This window comes from Lepisma saccharinum, chromosome 1 (assembly GCF_977018435.1).
Source record: "Lepisma saccharinum chromosome 1, izLepSacc3.1, whole genome shotgun sequence".
Lineage (NCBI taxonomy): Eukaryota > Metazoa > Arthropoda > Insecta > Zygentoma > Lepismatidae > Lepisma > Lepisma saccharinum.
In genome coordinates, this window is record NC_139229.1 from 150,834,556 (window position 1) to 150,851,509 (window position 16,954).

The window sequence follows — 16,954 nt, forward strand, 5'->3', positions numbered from 1 at the left end:
ACTTTCAAGATATCAAACTCTCACGAAGAGGCGTAAGCCATGTGACTTACAATTAAACAGTAGTTTAAAAACATCATGAAGGTATAATTTCAGATATTTGCCAGAAAATGCACTAAAATGAAAATGTGAATTTTGGGGAAAATAACACCGTATAGTAAAAAATAAAAAAATAAAATACACCAATTTGAAAAAAATAACAAAATATCAATGTCCCTACCGATTAGGCATAAATAAAACAAGAATATCAGTTGTAATTTATTGCATTAGTAACAGTGAGTCCTAACCTAATTTTCGGCATAATCACCACCGTTGTTCTGGCTTGTGTCGTAGCATGGCACTAAATTTTGTATGCCCATGGTATATGTGTCTGACAGCAAGGACTGGAACTATGTCTACCGCAGTGTAGCTGTCAAATCCTTGTCCTGCCAGAAACCTCTTCAGTTGAACAATGAGATGAAAGTCAGTACATTCAAGGCCAGGGCTGTACAGGGAGTGGTCTAAGATCTCTCACCTTAAGTGATGCAAAGGGCCCGTGTGTACTCAGCTGTATGGGGTTGTGCACATTCGATTGGCCTTTTATGAATTGTCTGCACCATCGTCTGACCGTACTATCACTCACAACGTCCGGTCTGTACAACTCACACGATTGCTGGTGGCTCTGTGCCAAATTCTGAGCGTGCAATGTAGGCTACATCGCAGTCGGTGGGAGACTTTATGAGAGCTGCAATCTTTAACCTAGAACTGTCCTAAACCGGCTGCATTGCAACTGTACCAGATTACAGCTACATGCCACTTCTTCCTGCCTGCATTTGTGTGTGTGTCGCTCTCCGGCCACTAGTGCTGCATACAGGCACCATTGGAGCTATTTCAGGATGCCCCTCGTATATGAACTTTCAAAAGCTTTTATTATTATTAGTGTTTTCCTGTTTTAATGTGTTGGTTTAAGTAAATCAGGTACCTATACAATGCAATTCTATAAATTCCATGCGTTAAATTTCTAATACTTACATACCCTTTTCGTCAGTATTAATGGTATAACTGCATGTTGTCAGTTTCACAGCACTTCACTTGGATATACTGTATTGAAGTAGAAATCCCATCGATAATGTAAGGAAATATGACACTTTCTTTTGTTCGATTCAGTTGTTTCACTTATATGCAAGAGTTGTTTGCGTTACAGACAAGAGAGAAGTAGCTTTATGCATCGAAAAATGAGTCCGCACTCATAGTTTTTGCAAGCAGAGGGTTCCAAACCTCAGTGGAAATATCAACATATAATACCGAGAATGTATAGGGAGACTGATAAATTACAAATTGTATTTCTTAATCATTCACTCTTCACTCTTATCTCATTTAGTCTTAACTTTAAAAATAATCAAGTATTTTATTTTAAAACTTACTGCGTATGACAAAATTCCATAATCCTTCCTTAGCTTGTGAATTGTAATAATTTTCCAAATTCACTATTTTGCAGTTTGAATTTAAATCATAGAGAATAGAGAAATTAAGTCAATTTAATAGAAGATAATATTGGTACTTAGCAAAACCATACGTGGATCTGTATGAGTTTATTATTTCCATTTGCAAAAACATCGATGTAGTTTAGTTTGTAATTGTCAGGGAAAAATGTAAATTTTGTCCTGGAAAACCTGGAAAAGTCAGGGAATTTAATTTCTGCTTGTTTGTAGCCACCCTGTCTAAGTCTCCAACGCTGCCTCCGTTGCCATGAGGGCTACTATCGTGTACGAACTGCACAAACCTGCCCGCAGGAAGTATCCTCGACTCCCCGTGGTCACGAAGGGAATTGACGACCTCTGGCAGGCCGACCTCGTGGTGATGAGCAGCGGAAACCTCAAGGGCTTTCATAAGATCAACTAAGGTTTCAGGTACTTGCTCACCATCGTGGACACTTTCAGCAAGTACGCTTGGGCGGTGCCTGTCGCCGGTCGAGGTCGCAAAACTTTCCGATCCGTTCTTGGCGTCGGAGCAGGCGAGAAAGGTCCCCTCGTTTCCTTCTGACCGATCGGGGCAAGGAAGTTTACAATTCGGCCTTCCAGAAGGTGTTGAAGGAGAACGGCATCCTCCACTATTATTCCACCTACAGCGAGTTGAAGGCGAGCATCGTGGAACGCTTCAACAGGACCCTCAAGAATCTCATGTGGAAGCTGTTCACTCTCCGCGGGAACTACAAGTGGGTGGACCTGATGCCAGAACTGACACAACAACCGCCGCCACAGGACGATCCGAATGGAACCGTCGGGGGTGTCCAAGCAAGACGAGATGCACTTACTCTCCGAGGTGTACTGCAAGCGAAACCAGAGCGACCACAGAGAGCCAAGTATAAAATAGGAGAGAAGGTGAGAGTGAGCAAGTTCAAGCAACTGGGGGTATTAGATAAAGGTTTTACCAGGAACTGGTCCACTGAGATTTTCACTGTAACCGACGTTCTCCTGCCATCCTCGCCTCCCTACATGCCCACCTACAATCTTAAAAGTGCCGTGGACGGCGAGGACATAGAGGGGAGATTCTACGAACACGAAGTATCCTCCACCCAATTCCCGGACATGTACCTCGTAGAGAAAGTGCTGCTACGCAAGAAGGGCAAACTTTACGTCAAGTGGCTGGGTCTTCCCGGTTCGCAGAACTCCGGGGTAAATGCTGTATGAGCTGGGACGTAACCAAGAGGCTACCCGACGTCGTCGAAGGCGATAAACGGAAGAAAAACTGAGAGTTGCTCCCTGAAAGCATTCGACGTCTCACAGTGTGGACAATGGTGGACAATTTCATCCTGGTTCCCCACTGGCTTGATTGGGAGAACAGGCAACTGTACGTTTTCTCAAAATTCTCAGGCAACCGAAATGCAAGCTACTGATCGAGATCTATGGCGATCTGGAAATAGCCACCTTCACCTCGCAGATGGTGCCTTTGGACGAGAGTCGGGAGAATTCAGTGGTAGTCTTCGACGACGTCATTCTGGAAAATCAAGACGAGGTACGCAATTACTTCACTCGAGGCCGCCACAAGGGCATGGACTACTTTTACTTGGCTCAGACCTTCTCGAAAATCCCCAAGCAGTTGATCAGGGATAACGCTAACTTTCTGTACCTGTTCCGGCAGGATAACGCCAACCTCAAGCACGTGTACGATGAGTTTGTCGGCGCAGACATGTCGTACGAGGCGTCCCGGAATCTCTACTTGCATTGCTGGAATGCCGACGACTACGGCTTCGCGACGATAGACATGACTCGAAAACCCAGCCAGATCAACGAGTTTCTCGTAGCAGAAAATATAATGTAATAGCACGAGGTGAGAAAGGAAAAAATGGATTATTCTCGACCGCTTAATGTAACCAACCTTCCAGCGGAGCTGCTCTATGAGATCTTCAAGATCGTGTTGCATAAAGAAGATGACATCCATAGAATAATTTATATCACCCATAGTTCGCCGGCGTTCACTGTGCCGTGTCAGGTGGTCACGAAGGATCACATATTTAAAATCACGGGGAGAGGAATCGAGAATACCGAAGATCTTCCCGCAATAACGGATCAAACGGGAGACAGGCTTGATGGATACCATAACCAGAGTGTTAGAAAATTTTTAGATGCATGGTACGAGATGAACAGGGAGAGAGGCACGATTCTTAACAATATCATTTCATTGACAACTCTGTATTCTTTCTTCCGTCGAAATAAAATAACCAAATTGTAAAAAACAGATATCCATACTTTATTTCGCAATGTCCAAAAGGAAAGCTGAAGAAAACATCAAGTTGTGGGAATATCTCGCCAAACGATTCAAGGAGTGGAAGGAAGTTAATCGCTGATATTACGAACAGAAAAAGCGACGGGAGCAACCGCTTATCGATGCCATCGGTGACCTGGGCAAAGAAATCAAGGATGTTGCCCAACATATCAAAGATTTGATCACGGAGCCGGTTCCGGTGGCAGTTCGTAATATCACGGACTATCCACTCACCCCTCCTTCTCCAACAACGTTCCAGCTGCCTCCACTTCCCACTAGGTGTCCGTCGACCAGCAGCAGTTCGTCTTCCGCCTCATTTTGACGTCCCAGGGTCCCCCCCCCAGCTAACTACTGGCGTGTGTAGTTCCTTCTTCCATTCTTTTCATGTTATCGTCCACTCTAGCTAGGAACATGTCCTTGGTCCTGTAGTCGAACATTAGTAGGACATTTTTAAGTACTTGGAAGTTGTTTTTTTTTTGTTTTTTTTCGTCATGCCAATTGGAGTTAACAAGGAACATGGAAACAATTGTTGAGTAACAGTACATATTGTTTACTGTCAGAATTGCGCATTGCTAATAATTCTTATTCGACCTATTCACCAACTTGCGGCCGGCTTCGTGCTACGATGCTCGGATTCGAATCCCGGTGCTGGATAAGGATGTTCTTTGCGAGTGTCCATCAATTTCATCATGTCATCACTCATCCTCATCTTCGCGATTAGCCAAAATATGGCAGAAATGTGAAGTAAAATAAACTAAATCAATCCAACTTGCAAGTCAACAACCATTATACAGGGTGTTTCTAAAGGTCGTTTACAACGCTTGGGAGGTGATTACTCACACGAAAACAAGCAAAAAGTCTAAGTTCCATTTTTACGACTGAGGCTTCGTTTCCGAGATAGGAGCCTCGCAAAAGGTGACAAAGTGATCGTCACACCTAACTGGGACGAATACTATAACAGATAGAGAGGCGGTTCCAAGGGAATCATAAAGGAATCGTATGTGCTCAGTCCGGAAGTCACTATGAAAAGTTCACTGCACGCATGCGCAATGGAGTCCTCAAAGGAATTGGGGATTTCCAGCAAGAACAATGCATGGAAAAGGTATGTAACGCTGCAAGAAGGACAGTGACAATGAGAAATGCGTTAAAGACAACACATCCCGACGTCAAACATCAAAACATGAGCACCGAACACAAAATCCGAAAAGTTGAGCACGGTTGCATACCCCAGTTACACGCGAGGAATGAACGAATCATGTCATGTGGCATACGAGAGACACATTACTCCACCAGGAGGAGGGAAAGAAAAACACATTATCAGGTGATTGCGACAACGTGTATTTTTACACGCGACAACTACGTAATATCCCCCCCACACACACACAACAAACAACAAATGCTACAATATCTTACGCACAGACAGTCCGTGTCACTGTACACCAACTGAAGATGTCACTTTCACCACACAAAGGGGGTGGGGAGCAATACCAAGAGTGTTCTCACTGAGATTTGCCGAGGGCAATAATCACAGACGGTTTTCAAAATGTCTGCCATTCACTTCTACGCAGAGATGACAGCGACATTTCAAGGATTGTCGAGTACGAGCAAATAAGCCAGATGTATCTGCTTCCGTCGCGGCGGCGACGTTGATGCGACAACGAGGTCCTCAGCTGATGTGACAGGTGTGTCGTATACGAGGGTTTTCATTTCTCCCCAGAAGAAAAAATCGAGAGGGTTGAGGTCTGGCGACCTCGGTGGCCAAGGCACAGGCTCATCACTACCAATGAACCTATTGCGAAACACGTCATGCAGGAAATGTCGTACATTACAATCGATATGAGCTGGTGCACCATCGTGTTGGTACCATATTTCTTGCCGCAGTGCCAAAGGTACGGTCTCCAACAGTTCAGGCAGAACGTCACTAAGAAATGCATGATACGTGCGACCATTCAGGCGAACAGGGAGAATGTATGGTCCAATTAAATGATCATGTACTATAACGCACAACACATTCACTGAAAACCTGTGCTGGGGATGGGCCACAAAAAGTGCATGTGGGTTGTCAAAGTCCCATACATGACTGTTTCTACTATTGAAGACATCAATCCTGGTGAAAATGGCTTCATCTGTCCACAATACGTTTGCCCCGAAGTGAGGGTTTGTGTCCAGATGATGCAACAACCATTGGCAAAACTCCATACGAGGGCGAAAGTCACGAGGTAACAGTTCTTGTACTTTCTGCAGTTGAAAAGGGTGCATTCCTTCCTCTGACAACACTCGCCAAACATTCACATGAGACGTGTTTCGTGCCCGAGCGAGCACGCGCGTACTATACCGCGTTTGGTAGAACCTGTCCCGCTTCCCGCGCTAGGGAGCGCTCAACAGTTTCGGTGTCAATGAGAAACGAGGAAAAAATCGTCTGCTGGGCAGCGAGGAGCGAATGAAAGCCAGAAGAGAGGCGTTTACGTAGACGCTGTTGCGACGTTGCGTATTTTAATTGGCTGCCTGGCTTTGACTTTCCCCAGCACGGAAACTGTTGAGCGCTCCCTAGCGCGGGAAGCGGGACAGGTTCTACCAAACGCGGTATAGTTCCAGGATGTTCTGCGACCGCTGTTAACACATCTTCTGCAAACTGATGTGTGCGTACACTTCGGGGTCTTCCAACTTCTTGCCGCGGTGGTAACACTGACCCTGTTTCACGCAGTCGATTGTCCACTACCTGAAAGAAGGTGTGAGACGGTAAAGGTCTATGTGGAAAGCGTTCTCCATAAAGACGCCTTGCCTCGCGGCTATTACCACGTGCCTCCCCATACATGAGATGCATGTCTGCTAGCTGCTGGGTCGTATACGCAGCCATCTGTGTAATAGGGAGCTGGAACTGCAAAGTATTGTTTTTGTTTAACACTGGCACACTGCACAAATTGGCCGTATCACCGTACGAACACCACAGACCAATTGTTGCGATACTTGACTTGTCCACTCCACAACGTCAACTTCTTTCAATACAACATACTAGTACTCTTCAATGCGTATGACAACCTAGAGCGAACTGCTGATCATATCCCAGCACCTGCAACACGACTGGAACGACTGCCGGAGAGAACCAACCCTTCGAGCTCCTCTCGCGGGAACAGCAGTCATGAAGGTCAAATGTAGACTACGAGAGCCAGACTTGCCTGTGCAGCGCTTCCAAAACTGGTCTCTTTTACGTCACAATGATCGCGTGCGAACACTTTTGGTATTGCTCCCCACCCCCTTTGTGTGGTGAAAATGACATCTTCAGTTGGTGTACAGTGACACGCACTGTCTGTGCATAAGACATTGTAGCATTTGTTGTTTGTTGTGTGTGTGTGGGGGGGATATTACGTAGTTGTCGCGTGTAAAAATACACGTTGTCGCAATCACCTGATAATGTGTTTTTCTTTCCCTCCTCCTGGTGGAGTAATGTGTCTCTCGTATGCCACATGACATGATTCGTTCATTCCTCGCGTGTAACTGGGGTATGCAACCGTGCTCAACTTTTCGGATTTTGTGTTCGGTGCTCATGTTTTGATGTTTGACGTCGGGATGTGTTGTCTTTAACGCATTTCTCATTGTCACGGTCCTTCTTGCTGCGTTACATACCCTTTCCATGTATTTTTCTTGCTGGAAATCCCCAATTCCTTTGAGGACTCCATTGCGCATGCGTGCAGTGAACTTTTCATAGTGACTTCCGGACTGAGCACATACGATTCCTTTATGATTCCCTTGGAACCGCCTCTCTATCTGTTATAGTATTCGTCCAAGTCAGGTGTGACGTTCACTTTGTCACCTTTTGCGAGGCTTCTATCTCGGAAACGAAGCCTCAGTCGTAAAAATGGAACTTAGACTTTTTGCTTGTTTTCGTGTGAGGAATCACCTCCCAAGCGTTGTAAACGACCTTTAGAAACACCCTGTATATGGAAAATGAATAATAAATCTACTACTGGTTACATAACAATAATATATACAGAAGATTTGTTGTTAAATCATTTTAGTTTGCGCAAATAATCTATACAATCAAGATAAAGAAGTGCAGGTTGAATGATAACCGTAATAAGGTTGCTAATTGGAAATCTTCTTTCGTTGGAAACTATATCAGGGTATTTCTGTGCATATAAATCTTGCTGTGCATAGAGAGGTAACGGAAGTCAATGTGATAACTCTAGCCGGTTCTGGCAAGAAAAGTGTCTGGAAGATTTCTTTGATCAGAAGTTCAACAGGTGGCAGCAGAAGTAGACCATATAAAAACTACATGCAATAGAACAATGCTGTTGATTGCAAAATGAGCTACAACTCTCCACGTTTATATGCCATACAAGTCAATGTGCGCCCCTCTCAGAACATGAAGGCGGTAATCCGCTTTTGCCCATACACGCCCCAGCATATCACCAGTAACAGTTAGGATACTCTCAGTTATTCTTCTTCGAAGAGTAGCAACATCTGGAACCGGAGTGCGGTAAACACAATCTTTGACATACCCCCAGAAGAATAAATCCAAGAGTGTGATATCAGGCGAGCGCGATGGCCAGGAAATAGGTCCATCACGGCCTATCCACCTCGTAGGGAAATGCCTATCCAGAAGACTTCGAACATCCTTAGACTAGTGAGGGAGTGCCCCATCTTGTTGAAAAATTATAGTCGGCATATAAACGTGGAGAGTTGTAGCTCATTTTGCAATCAACAGCATTGTTCTATTGCGTGTAGTTTCCGAGCTACGTTTTTTTAATGGTACCAAGAGTTTATGAACACCCTGTATATTTGACAACGCAAACCAACCTGTAAGGGGACTATACGCTGTATTCAGAAGCCTTGAACTGATACTAGCAACGAGGACATCACTCTACAATGATAAGACTAACCATACTATATGCCATACCAGCTTGGCATCACGCAGCCAGGACAACAAGAGGAAAACTATAAGTAATCGAAAACAAGGCGGAAAGTATAATAAGCGGCCATGACAGATACACATCAAACATCGAAATACAGGAAGACCTGGAGATAGATCCAATCGGGGAAGAGGTCACAAGACGAGAAACAGCCAAATTCTGGGCTAGTCTTAGAAGGCACAGTAACTCCTCAGTCAACATAATTGGAACAGCGGCCATCTTTAAGCTCACACATCGAACCCCACGACCACAGTGAGCCCTTAACAACTAGAAGAAGACAAACCCCTCGAGCGACAGTAGCAAGGGAAAATAAACCAAGGCAACAAAAACTCTAATAGAAGGGGGAAACATCCAAATAGGAGTCAAGGAAACGTCACTCCCAGATCAACAAAACAAAAAAAACCAGTCAAGTCAGATAAAGCATTGTTCGAATTGTCCGACATCAAACATCACATTCGTGTTTGGAAAATAAAAAAAACGAGAGAAAGACTGAACATTAATGATTGCCGAACACCGTTGTAAATCAATTTAGAATGTTATACAATGCAAGTCAACAAACATAATATGCTAATTACATTGCTGTTTTTAGTGCTGTAAAAACTATATGTGTCGAAACAATGCCACGGGAGAAAAGTAAAATAATCTGTGGACTGTTCTTACCACAGATTATATAATTGTCAAGCGGCGATTGAGTTTTCCAGAGTTACCACGTTTGTAGTCTATAGCCGTGGTAGAACCTTGACTGAACTCTAACCCCTGCTCAAGATAATGTAACATTTCAAAAAAGAAATGAACATTCAGTTCATACCCACAACACGAAATGCTTTGTTACAGCCCGTTAAACCTAGAGATCACTTTTTGTTGACAAACTTCTACAGGTGGGAGCAGTAGTTGACCACATAAATATCACGAAAGTTCATCAAACGTTACAACCGACATCTGTAGTTCTCCAGGTAACAAGCAGGAAAATTTTGGAAAATACATTCTTGAACTAGTCCAGAAATTTGTTAAAGAAATACTCACGAGGTACACTATGAATTCTGCCTGTCTCTATATTCTTAACAATTTATAACAGGCAATAAATTCATATTGTGACATAAAAACCATTACTGGAAGCAACTTCAAATTATCATTAGCTTTCGCTTGTTACTTTTAAATAGGTGAGTGGAGGCTACACTCTGTTGTTACATTCTCCTGTCTTCCTGGCTCAGTGTTGCCAGTGCATTGTTTCTTTTATAACCGCCTTGTAGTATTTTTACGCAACGGAGCAGTCAGCGGAGGACTGATATGTTTTTTTGGAAACAGAAATACTGTCTTCGGACATTGCCTTGCTTCATGACAATGCGCGACTGCATGTTGCTGGGTCAACCCAAGACCTTCTTCAACGATTCCACTGGGTTGATCACTACACTCCAGTCCTGGCGCTGAGTGACTTCAACCTTTTCCCGGCTATGAAGAAGTGATTGGAAGGACGGCGCTTCCACACCAATGAGGAGGAGCTTCAGGACACCGTGCAGACCTGTCTCAACAGACAAGCAGGTGGCACCTTTTTTTGCAAAGGGTACTCGAAAGATGGTGCATCGGTACGATAAATGTCTGAATCTTGTTCGTGATCACGTTGAAAAGTAGATTATACGTGTAGGTAACTTTTGTCAATAAAACCATTTTGCTAATCACTGTGGTTTTGATTTCATGCCCTATCGGTGGATGAAAAAAAAATAGCCCTCGTATACACAGTTCAGGAAGATGCGGAGAGATTGATTTACTGAGAATCATCATACTGCTGCTGGCAACATTGCAAAACAGCCATTGATCAGAGTTAGAAAGAAGGGAGAGAATTGGTCCAGGGTGAGGCTTAGAAGCTCGGCCTTGAGCCGCCTCTACTCGCGAAACGAGGTATAACCTCATCCAGCAAAATGAAGTGGATAATTAATTCAGATTTCTAACATTAGCTCCAAATTCTCAAGAAACCATATCCATTCGCATCTTCCGGGAACTAATAAGTTCAATGTGATTTCTGGAAAGAACCAACTCAAAGAAGGTAACTAACTGATACCAAAAATAACAGCTTATGTCGGCGTCTAATCTCTCAAGTGTTAAATACACTCATCTTCAGTGAACCGAAGATGTTGAAGTGGTTTCCACTAGCAACTCTTGCTTATCAACTGTTAATGCTAGTCCGCTCGCCAACAATAACATTTGAGAATCCCCAAAATTATATGAGAGAAAAATGTGTTTTTGGACGCTTTTCTCGCAGTCGTCTTGAATTCGACACCCAAAGGAAATTGCAACATTCTTGTTCATTTCCACTACCCTTCTTTGTTATAAGAATCCTCAGCAACTTCCAGAAATGCAGTTGCTTTATCCATTGTCTGCAATTATAAGAGTATATTATCTTTTCGTAGGAAGGAGTTAATTCCATGTAAAATTTTATGGTTCAGTTTATGCTTAGTCCTACAAACTTAATTTTCCAATTTTTCTTATCACTTGACCAACTACTGGACAGTTTTTCCACAACTTTTATGCATTTCGTTCTAATTCACTAATAGCAATAAAAGAGTCCTGCTCTCAGCCAATTAGACCCTTCCACTTTAGAAATAAAAGGTAAAGCTTTACCCTGTCCGTACATTTCATCGAACGGAATGTGGAGGAAAATTCTGCCGTCTCTACTACGGTGGCTCAACAATTTTTTGAACCGGGTTGTCCAGTTCCTAGAACGATGGCTAGCAATCAGGAGGTTATGGGTTCAATCTCCAATGGAAGTATCCCACTTTAAAATGTGCGTCTAGTCCCAATTAGCCTATCTGAGCATAAAGTGGACTTAAACTTTAAGAAGTAATGTTCTGTATTATGTAAAGATTATATCAGGAGGAAAATAGCGAACGCAAAGGTATTCGTGGCATAATCATCCTTACCTCTGAATTATTGTGGAGGAGAGACACACTGTATATTATGTACAAATATCTACATGCATAACTTTTCTGTATTCTTAGGGGAAAGTCTCCTTCACTAGCAAGGCTTGTGCTTCGCGGTAAAATTCAATCGCATATCACATTTTTATCTGTGGTTTGAAATGAAGCACACAGAGTTTGTGAACAGACGAGGCACGCAACGCGGTGTTAATGCCATTCCACGAAAAAGTTATCGGGTAAGGATAGAGTTTTCCGAATTGTGACGGGGGTTGAATCTAGATCTGCCCCCCAAAAATTCGGATATTATGTTGCCCAGTTCCGATAATAAACGAAACCGGTTCTCAGAACCGGGTACCCGGATCCGGATCTGGCAATTAGTAGTCCTTACCACCCCCACCCCTCTTCCCAGGTACCTATTGATTAGGCTGGGGAATCCTGGAACCTATTTATGCAGGGACGCTGTCCGATGAATTCGCCCCCGAGATAGCATCCACGCCGGAACGGTTAGTGTCACGATCTGGAAAGCCAGAATTTGCAGGTACGAACTCTGGTCAAGGCATATTCTTCTCGTAACCCATTCCGTCTGTCCCATCATTCATCCTCGAGATTAACCCAAGCACAGCAACCCAAAAATAAGAGGAATTCGGAAATGGGTCGCCAGCGACTCGGGATACCACAGCATCCTGAATGGAGTCCCTAGTATCTCTCAAGCTGAACGAGGACTGCGCTTTAAAGAGGATTAAAATAAACCTCTTCTGAGGGAAAAAACCCTCCGCCCATAAAACCAGTTCCCTTGTAACAAGTCACTCTGAGCCAGATCTACCCATGCATCAGGGTTTTTCCCTTTGAGCGCAGCCTCTCGCCAGTCTCCCGAAGCACCATTACTAACGAGACAAGCACCCTTGATGACTCGCTTCGCTGCAGTTCTTAACATCTCCCGCCGGTCCGCGCTACGGGCCTCGGAGGGGCCATTACACTCGGCACCGTGCCATGGCTTCGAGTCGGGTGGTTATTGTTAATGAAAAGAAAGAGAGTCCCTTCTTCCCTTCTCCGTCCCGACGGGGAGATGGAAAGTCTCCCGAGGGATGGGAAAGGGGAAGGAATGTCCTCCAAATTTCGATCAATGGGTTCAAGTGAAATCTAAGGGAACTCCGAAATCTTGGTGAGTTGGTAACTCATGTGTCCCCCTCTATGTTCTATTGATTGGAGACAGGTGACTTCGAAAGGCACTCGCGTTAAAGGGAATAGATTGCTTTCTAATCGCTAGGTGTCACTTTATACAGTTATAAGCTTGACTTGCGAAATTGTATTATAATATGCTTAGGCGTTCAAGTGTCTTAAAGAAATTCAAAATCATTATAATCATACATACAAAAATCAAACTTATTTTAAACACGAATATAGCCAGTTGTTCAACAAACATAAAAGTTATATGGACGTTCAATAATGAAACAGAATTTAAATATAAATCATCACGTGTTCACGTGTTAAATAATTTCAACATGGATATAATCAATAGATCGGAGGATGCGAGGTCTTACAGAGTTTCAAAATGAGTATAAACAAATTCAAAACAAATAAGAATATACTGAACATCAAAATAACCGGACGTTCGAGATTCATCCAATTTTTTTAGACATGTGTAAGCCAAACTTTCTAGTATTATTTTCAAAAATAAACACGCACTGTATATGATCAAAAATTGCAATACCGAATAAATGTTAATTATATAAGACGCCATGTGTTTAATTGCAGTACAGAATTGCTTTATGTCCATTGAATCTAATTGTGACATGATCTACTTTGTTTATTAATTTTAATGCACGTTTCAGCGCACCCTTTTGGAAATATGTGTATATTTGGAAAACATAATTAATATAAAAGTTAGTGGATTATAGTAACAAATGCATGTAGGTGAACTCCGAAAAACTAAAATCAATACACATCTGGGAAGATATCGTCTGAAGCAGAATCATCAAAACATAAAACTATAAACTAAGTCGTCGATAAAAGCTGAGGCTGTAGAACCGCATTCAACACACGTGAGAACAATACACAGAACAAAACCCGACAGAGGAAATATTATCCTGACTGTTGGTCCAAGCACCAATGTATTTTTGGCCTGCTAAAATGCATTTCAAAGTAGACTCAGTGGGGGAAAAAAAAGTTCAGTTTTGAGGGACATAATCCAGAATGTAATCACGCCTATACTCTGTCCTAGCAATCTTTAAAGCAAACGAACGAAAACTAGTCCTCTGCGCAAGTAGTGACTCGAGAGGGATCATCCAATGAACGCGTGAGCGGGGAAGGAAACAACGCGACTGCAGCTACCAGCCGTTTGCACCGCGCACTTCTTTGTTCCACCCCTTCTCTACCGCGATATTGCTTTACGGACTCCTGGAACAGATTCTGGGAGTGTTTTAAGTCACCAAGAAAGTGTTCAAAGTGCAGGTACAGTCAGCGGCAATAACTATGAGAAACCTCGATCCTGAAATGCTCTCTTCCCTGCAAGGCGTTGTGTGTTTTGCCTAACTCTACGGCGATGAATGAATTTTAACAGCAAATTTTCAATGGCAACTTCTAGCACCGCAGCAGAGTTAAGCAACACACCAGAATTTTATTGCCGGTGACTGTACATAGAGAAACGGGTTAAACCGTGCCAGTAGCGAGAAAACAAGGAAATCACACGAAAAGGAGACAAGAGTAGGAAGACAGTATTTGAATGTTACTATGAAAGTCGAAATAATAATCATCTGAAAATCAAGATGCGTTATTTCGCCTGATACCACAGGGGAAAACAGATCATGATTTATAACAAGTAAAGGAGCAAAAACCCAAACCGACCACTTCTATATTTTTCTGGCAGACACAATTCCCGCTCAGACCTCCAGAGCTTCGGACACAATGGAGGAAAATTTTTGCTGTCTGTCGCATTCAGTCTCTGCCCAGCGCCATGATAAATTTATTAGCTCCGCTTTAGCGCTGGACATTGATGCCCGCTGTAATTCATTTTCCTTGTACGTTCCAATTGATCATGCGTGCCATTGTTAATTCCGTTTCAGAATCTCTGGGCAATATGTTGCGCGGCGTTAAATAAGTAATAAGGAGAGATTAAAGGTGATAGGCCTTTTCATGTGAACTCTGGGACCTCATGCTTCCTCGGTTAATGGGGAATGCTTTTGTGATGGATTTGTCGCGGTTATGTATGGAAATTTTATTAACCAATTATATCCCTATCGTTCATTTGTAAATAGTGCTTTGTGATGACAAGGTTTTGAGATTTTCATTATGTTATCAAAAGGTACCCAAACTAGCATGCGAGTAATGATCGTGTCATATCACTATCTGTCGGATTTGCATACAGAAAAAGATGAAACTCACTGGATAGACAGCTTGCTTACAAATTGTGCAAATAAATTATTTCTATATGCACGTTGCTCAATATCTAAGGGGCTTTCCAGTCTCTTGTTAGCTGCAGAAATCTCAAGAATATAAATACGAGTAACAACTGTCTTAAGAGTAGCTCAAGTCAATTGCATAAGGCCTTACGTCTCAAGAATAATAGTTACTACAAAGTTTAAACTTTGATATATCATGCAATATTGAAGAGTCTGATTTGGATTTTATATCGTTCAGTTCTCGTCTACATTCAAGATCAAAGAAATCCTCAAGAGGCTAACCGATACTTAGAAAATATTGCTCTGTACCAATCTGTCCTTCAGTCATTTATTGTTTTAATAGAGTATTCGAACAATAGCGCTCACAATGTTTTGAAAATTGGTACATAAAAATGCTTGTCTATCATCTTCATTTATTATTGTCATTAGTCATGTACTGTTGTAACAAATATAGCGTGTATTCAGCACTTTTTACGCTGCTTTCAAGCTCAATTACATGTGAATATCTTGCAGAAAATTAGAATTATTTGTAAACTTTGACTGTAACGCCAGCTATTATTAGTCTGATAACGATTCTAGTCTTGGAACTTTCTGAACACCCCTTAACTTTTTCAATACGAACTTCTTTCGTCGCCTTTTTTTAAAATTTATGTCCTCCTCCTCTTACAGGTCCACATAAACCTCGGGGCTGGAGAATCGGAGATAGCATCTTCCAAGGGCTTGAAGCTAGACGATTTGACGTGGCACGAGGTCGTTATCACCAGGAAGGATGCAGACATCACACTCCAAGTGGACACTATACACATCATAAAGTGAGTGCTTAAAAGGAGCTTGAAAAGAAAACAGGAACCACTTAAGTGAATGGCTTAATGGCTCTCCAATTCTGGGAAATTAACAGGGGAGTGTTTATCCAGTCTGTTCTAGTGTTTAATGGGGGGTAGAATTACGTTTCTGATAATGCACGGCGGAGTACGTCCTCTTGTTTACTGAGGGTCCTGTGCAGAACTGGTGTCAACAGTGTCTTCGCAAGAGAATTTTGGTTTGTTGGGGCTCAAGACTGAACCAAAAATCACACTTTAAACTGCAGATCCAGCTCCGAATTAGCCTGAGCATTAAGTTGGCCTGCAATGCACCCCCCAACTGACTTTATTGTCATGTACACTTACCTCAATTAGTACTCCAGCAGTTTGTCTTTTTACACAGACTATTTGCAGATGATACAATTGAATTTACAGGTGTATCAATATACGCTGTATAAAACACAGCTTATTACTAACTTTGTTGACCCTGTACCATTGCATTCTTATGGAACTTGTTTCTTTGAGTCTATTTTTAAGTTCAAGTTATACACATAAAGGATAATCGGGACTGGACTTACAGTTTAAAGAGGGAACCAAACTACTATGTGCCTCCACCGAGTATCGAACCCGGGTGTCGCAGCTTTGTAAAGCTTAACGCCCACTGAGACGCGGAGATACGCGGTAGCAGAAATTCTGTTGTCTGCTTCTACTGAAATCAAATGGTGTAACGCCCACTACAGGGAAACGCGCTGAATTTCCGTGCCAGAAGTCTGCAGGTTATATTAAAGGTTATCGCCCACTGAGACGCCGGAAACGCGTCTGTTGCCTCGTTTCTACGCGTCGCAGTTAGCGTTAAGTTTTACAAAGTGAATACGTCACCACTACCCGAAGGCCATAACATTATGAAATGATTTGCTCCTTCTCAATTATAGTGTTATCTTGTAAAAACGTACGTTGAGGTCTTAATATGTCCTTATAAATTACACTTATAATTTCAACAACAACCATCGTTGTATAAGTAGTTATTACAGCACAGTTCTCTTTAGATTCTGAGTGCAGCTGATTGCTTGTAGTTGTTTAATACGTATCATGGAGATTTCAAATCCGTAGGGAGAGTGTGGGATGGTAGTTGATCCTCGTAAAAAGAAAAGTTGCCTATTTCCTTGTCTCTTTTTCATTTGTATCTCTTTTCT

At 42.6% G+C, this 16,954-nt stretch overlaps 1 protein-coding gene across 1 annotated transcript in view; it reads left to right on the forward strand.

The window, feature by feature from the left end:
• LOC146002502 (chondroitin sulfate proteoglycan 4-like) overlaps positions 1 to 16,954 on the forward strand; it is a 549,973-nt gene that overhangs the window by 471,930 nt on the left and 61,089 nt on the right. The window contains exon 3 of the mRNA XM_083140394.1: positions 15,631 to 15,773. Coding sequence (XP_082996520.1) covers positions 15,631 to 15,773 — 143 coding nt within the window. The remainder of the gene's footprint in view (positions 1 to 15,630; positions 15,774 to 16,954) is intronic.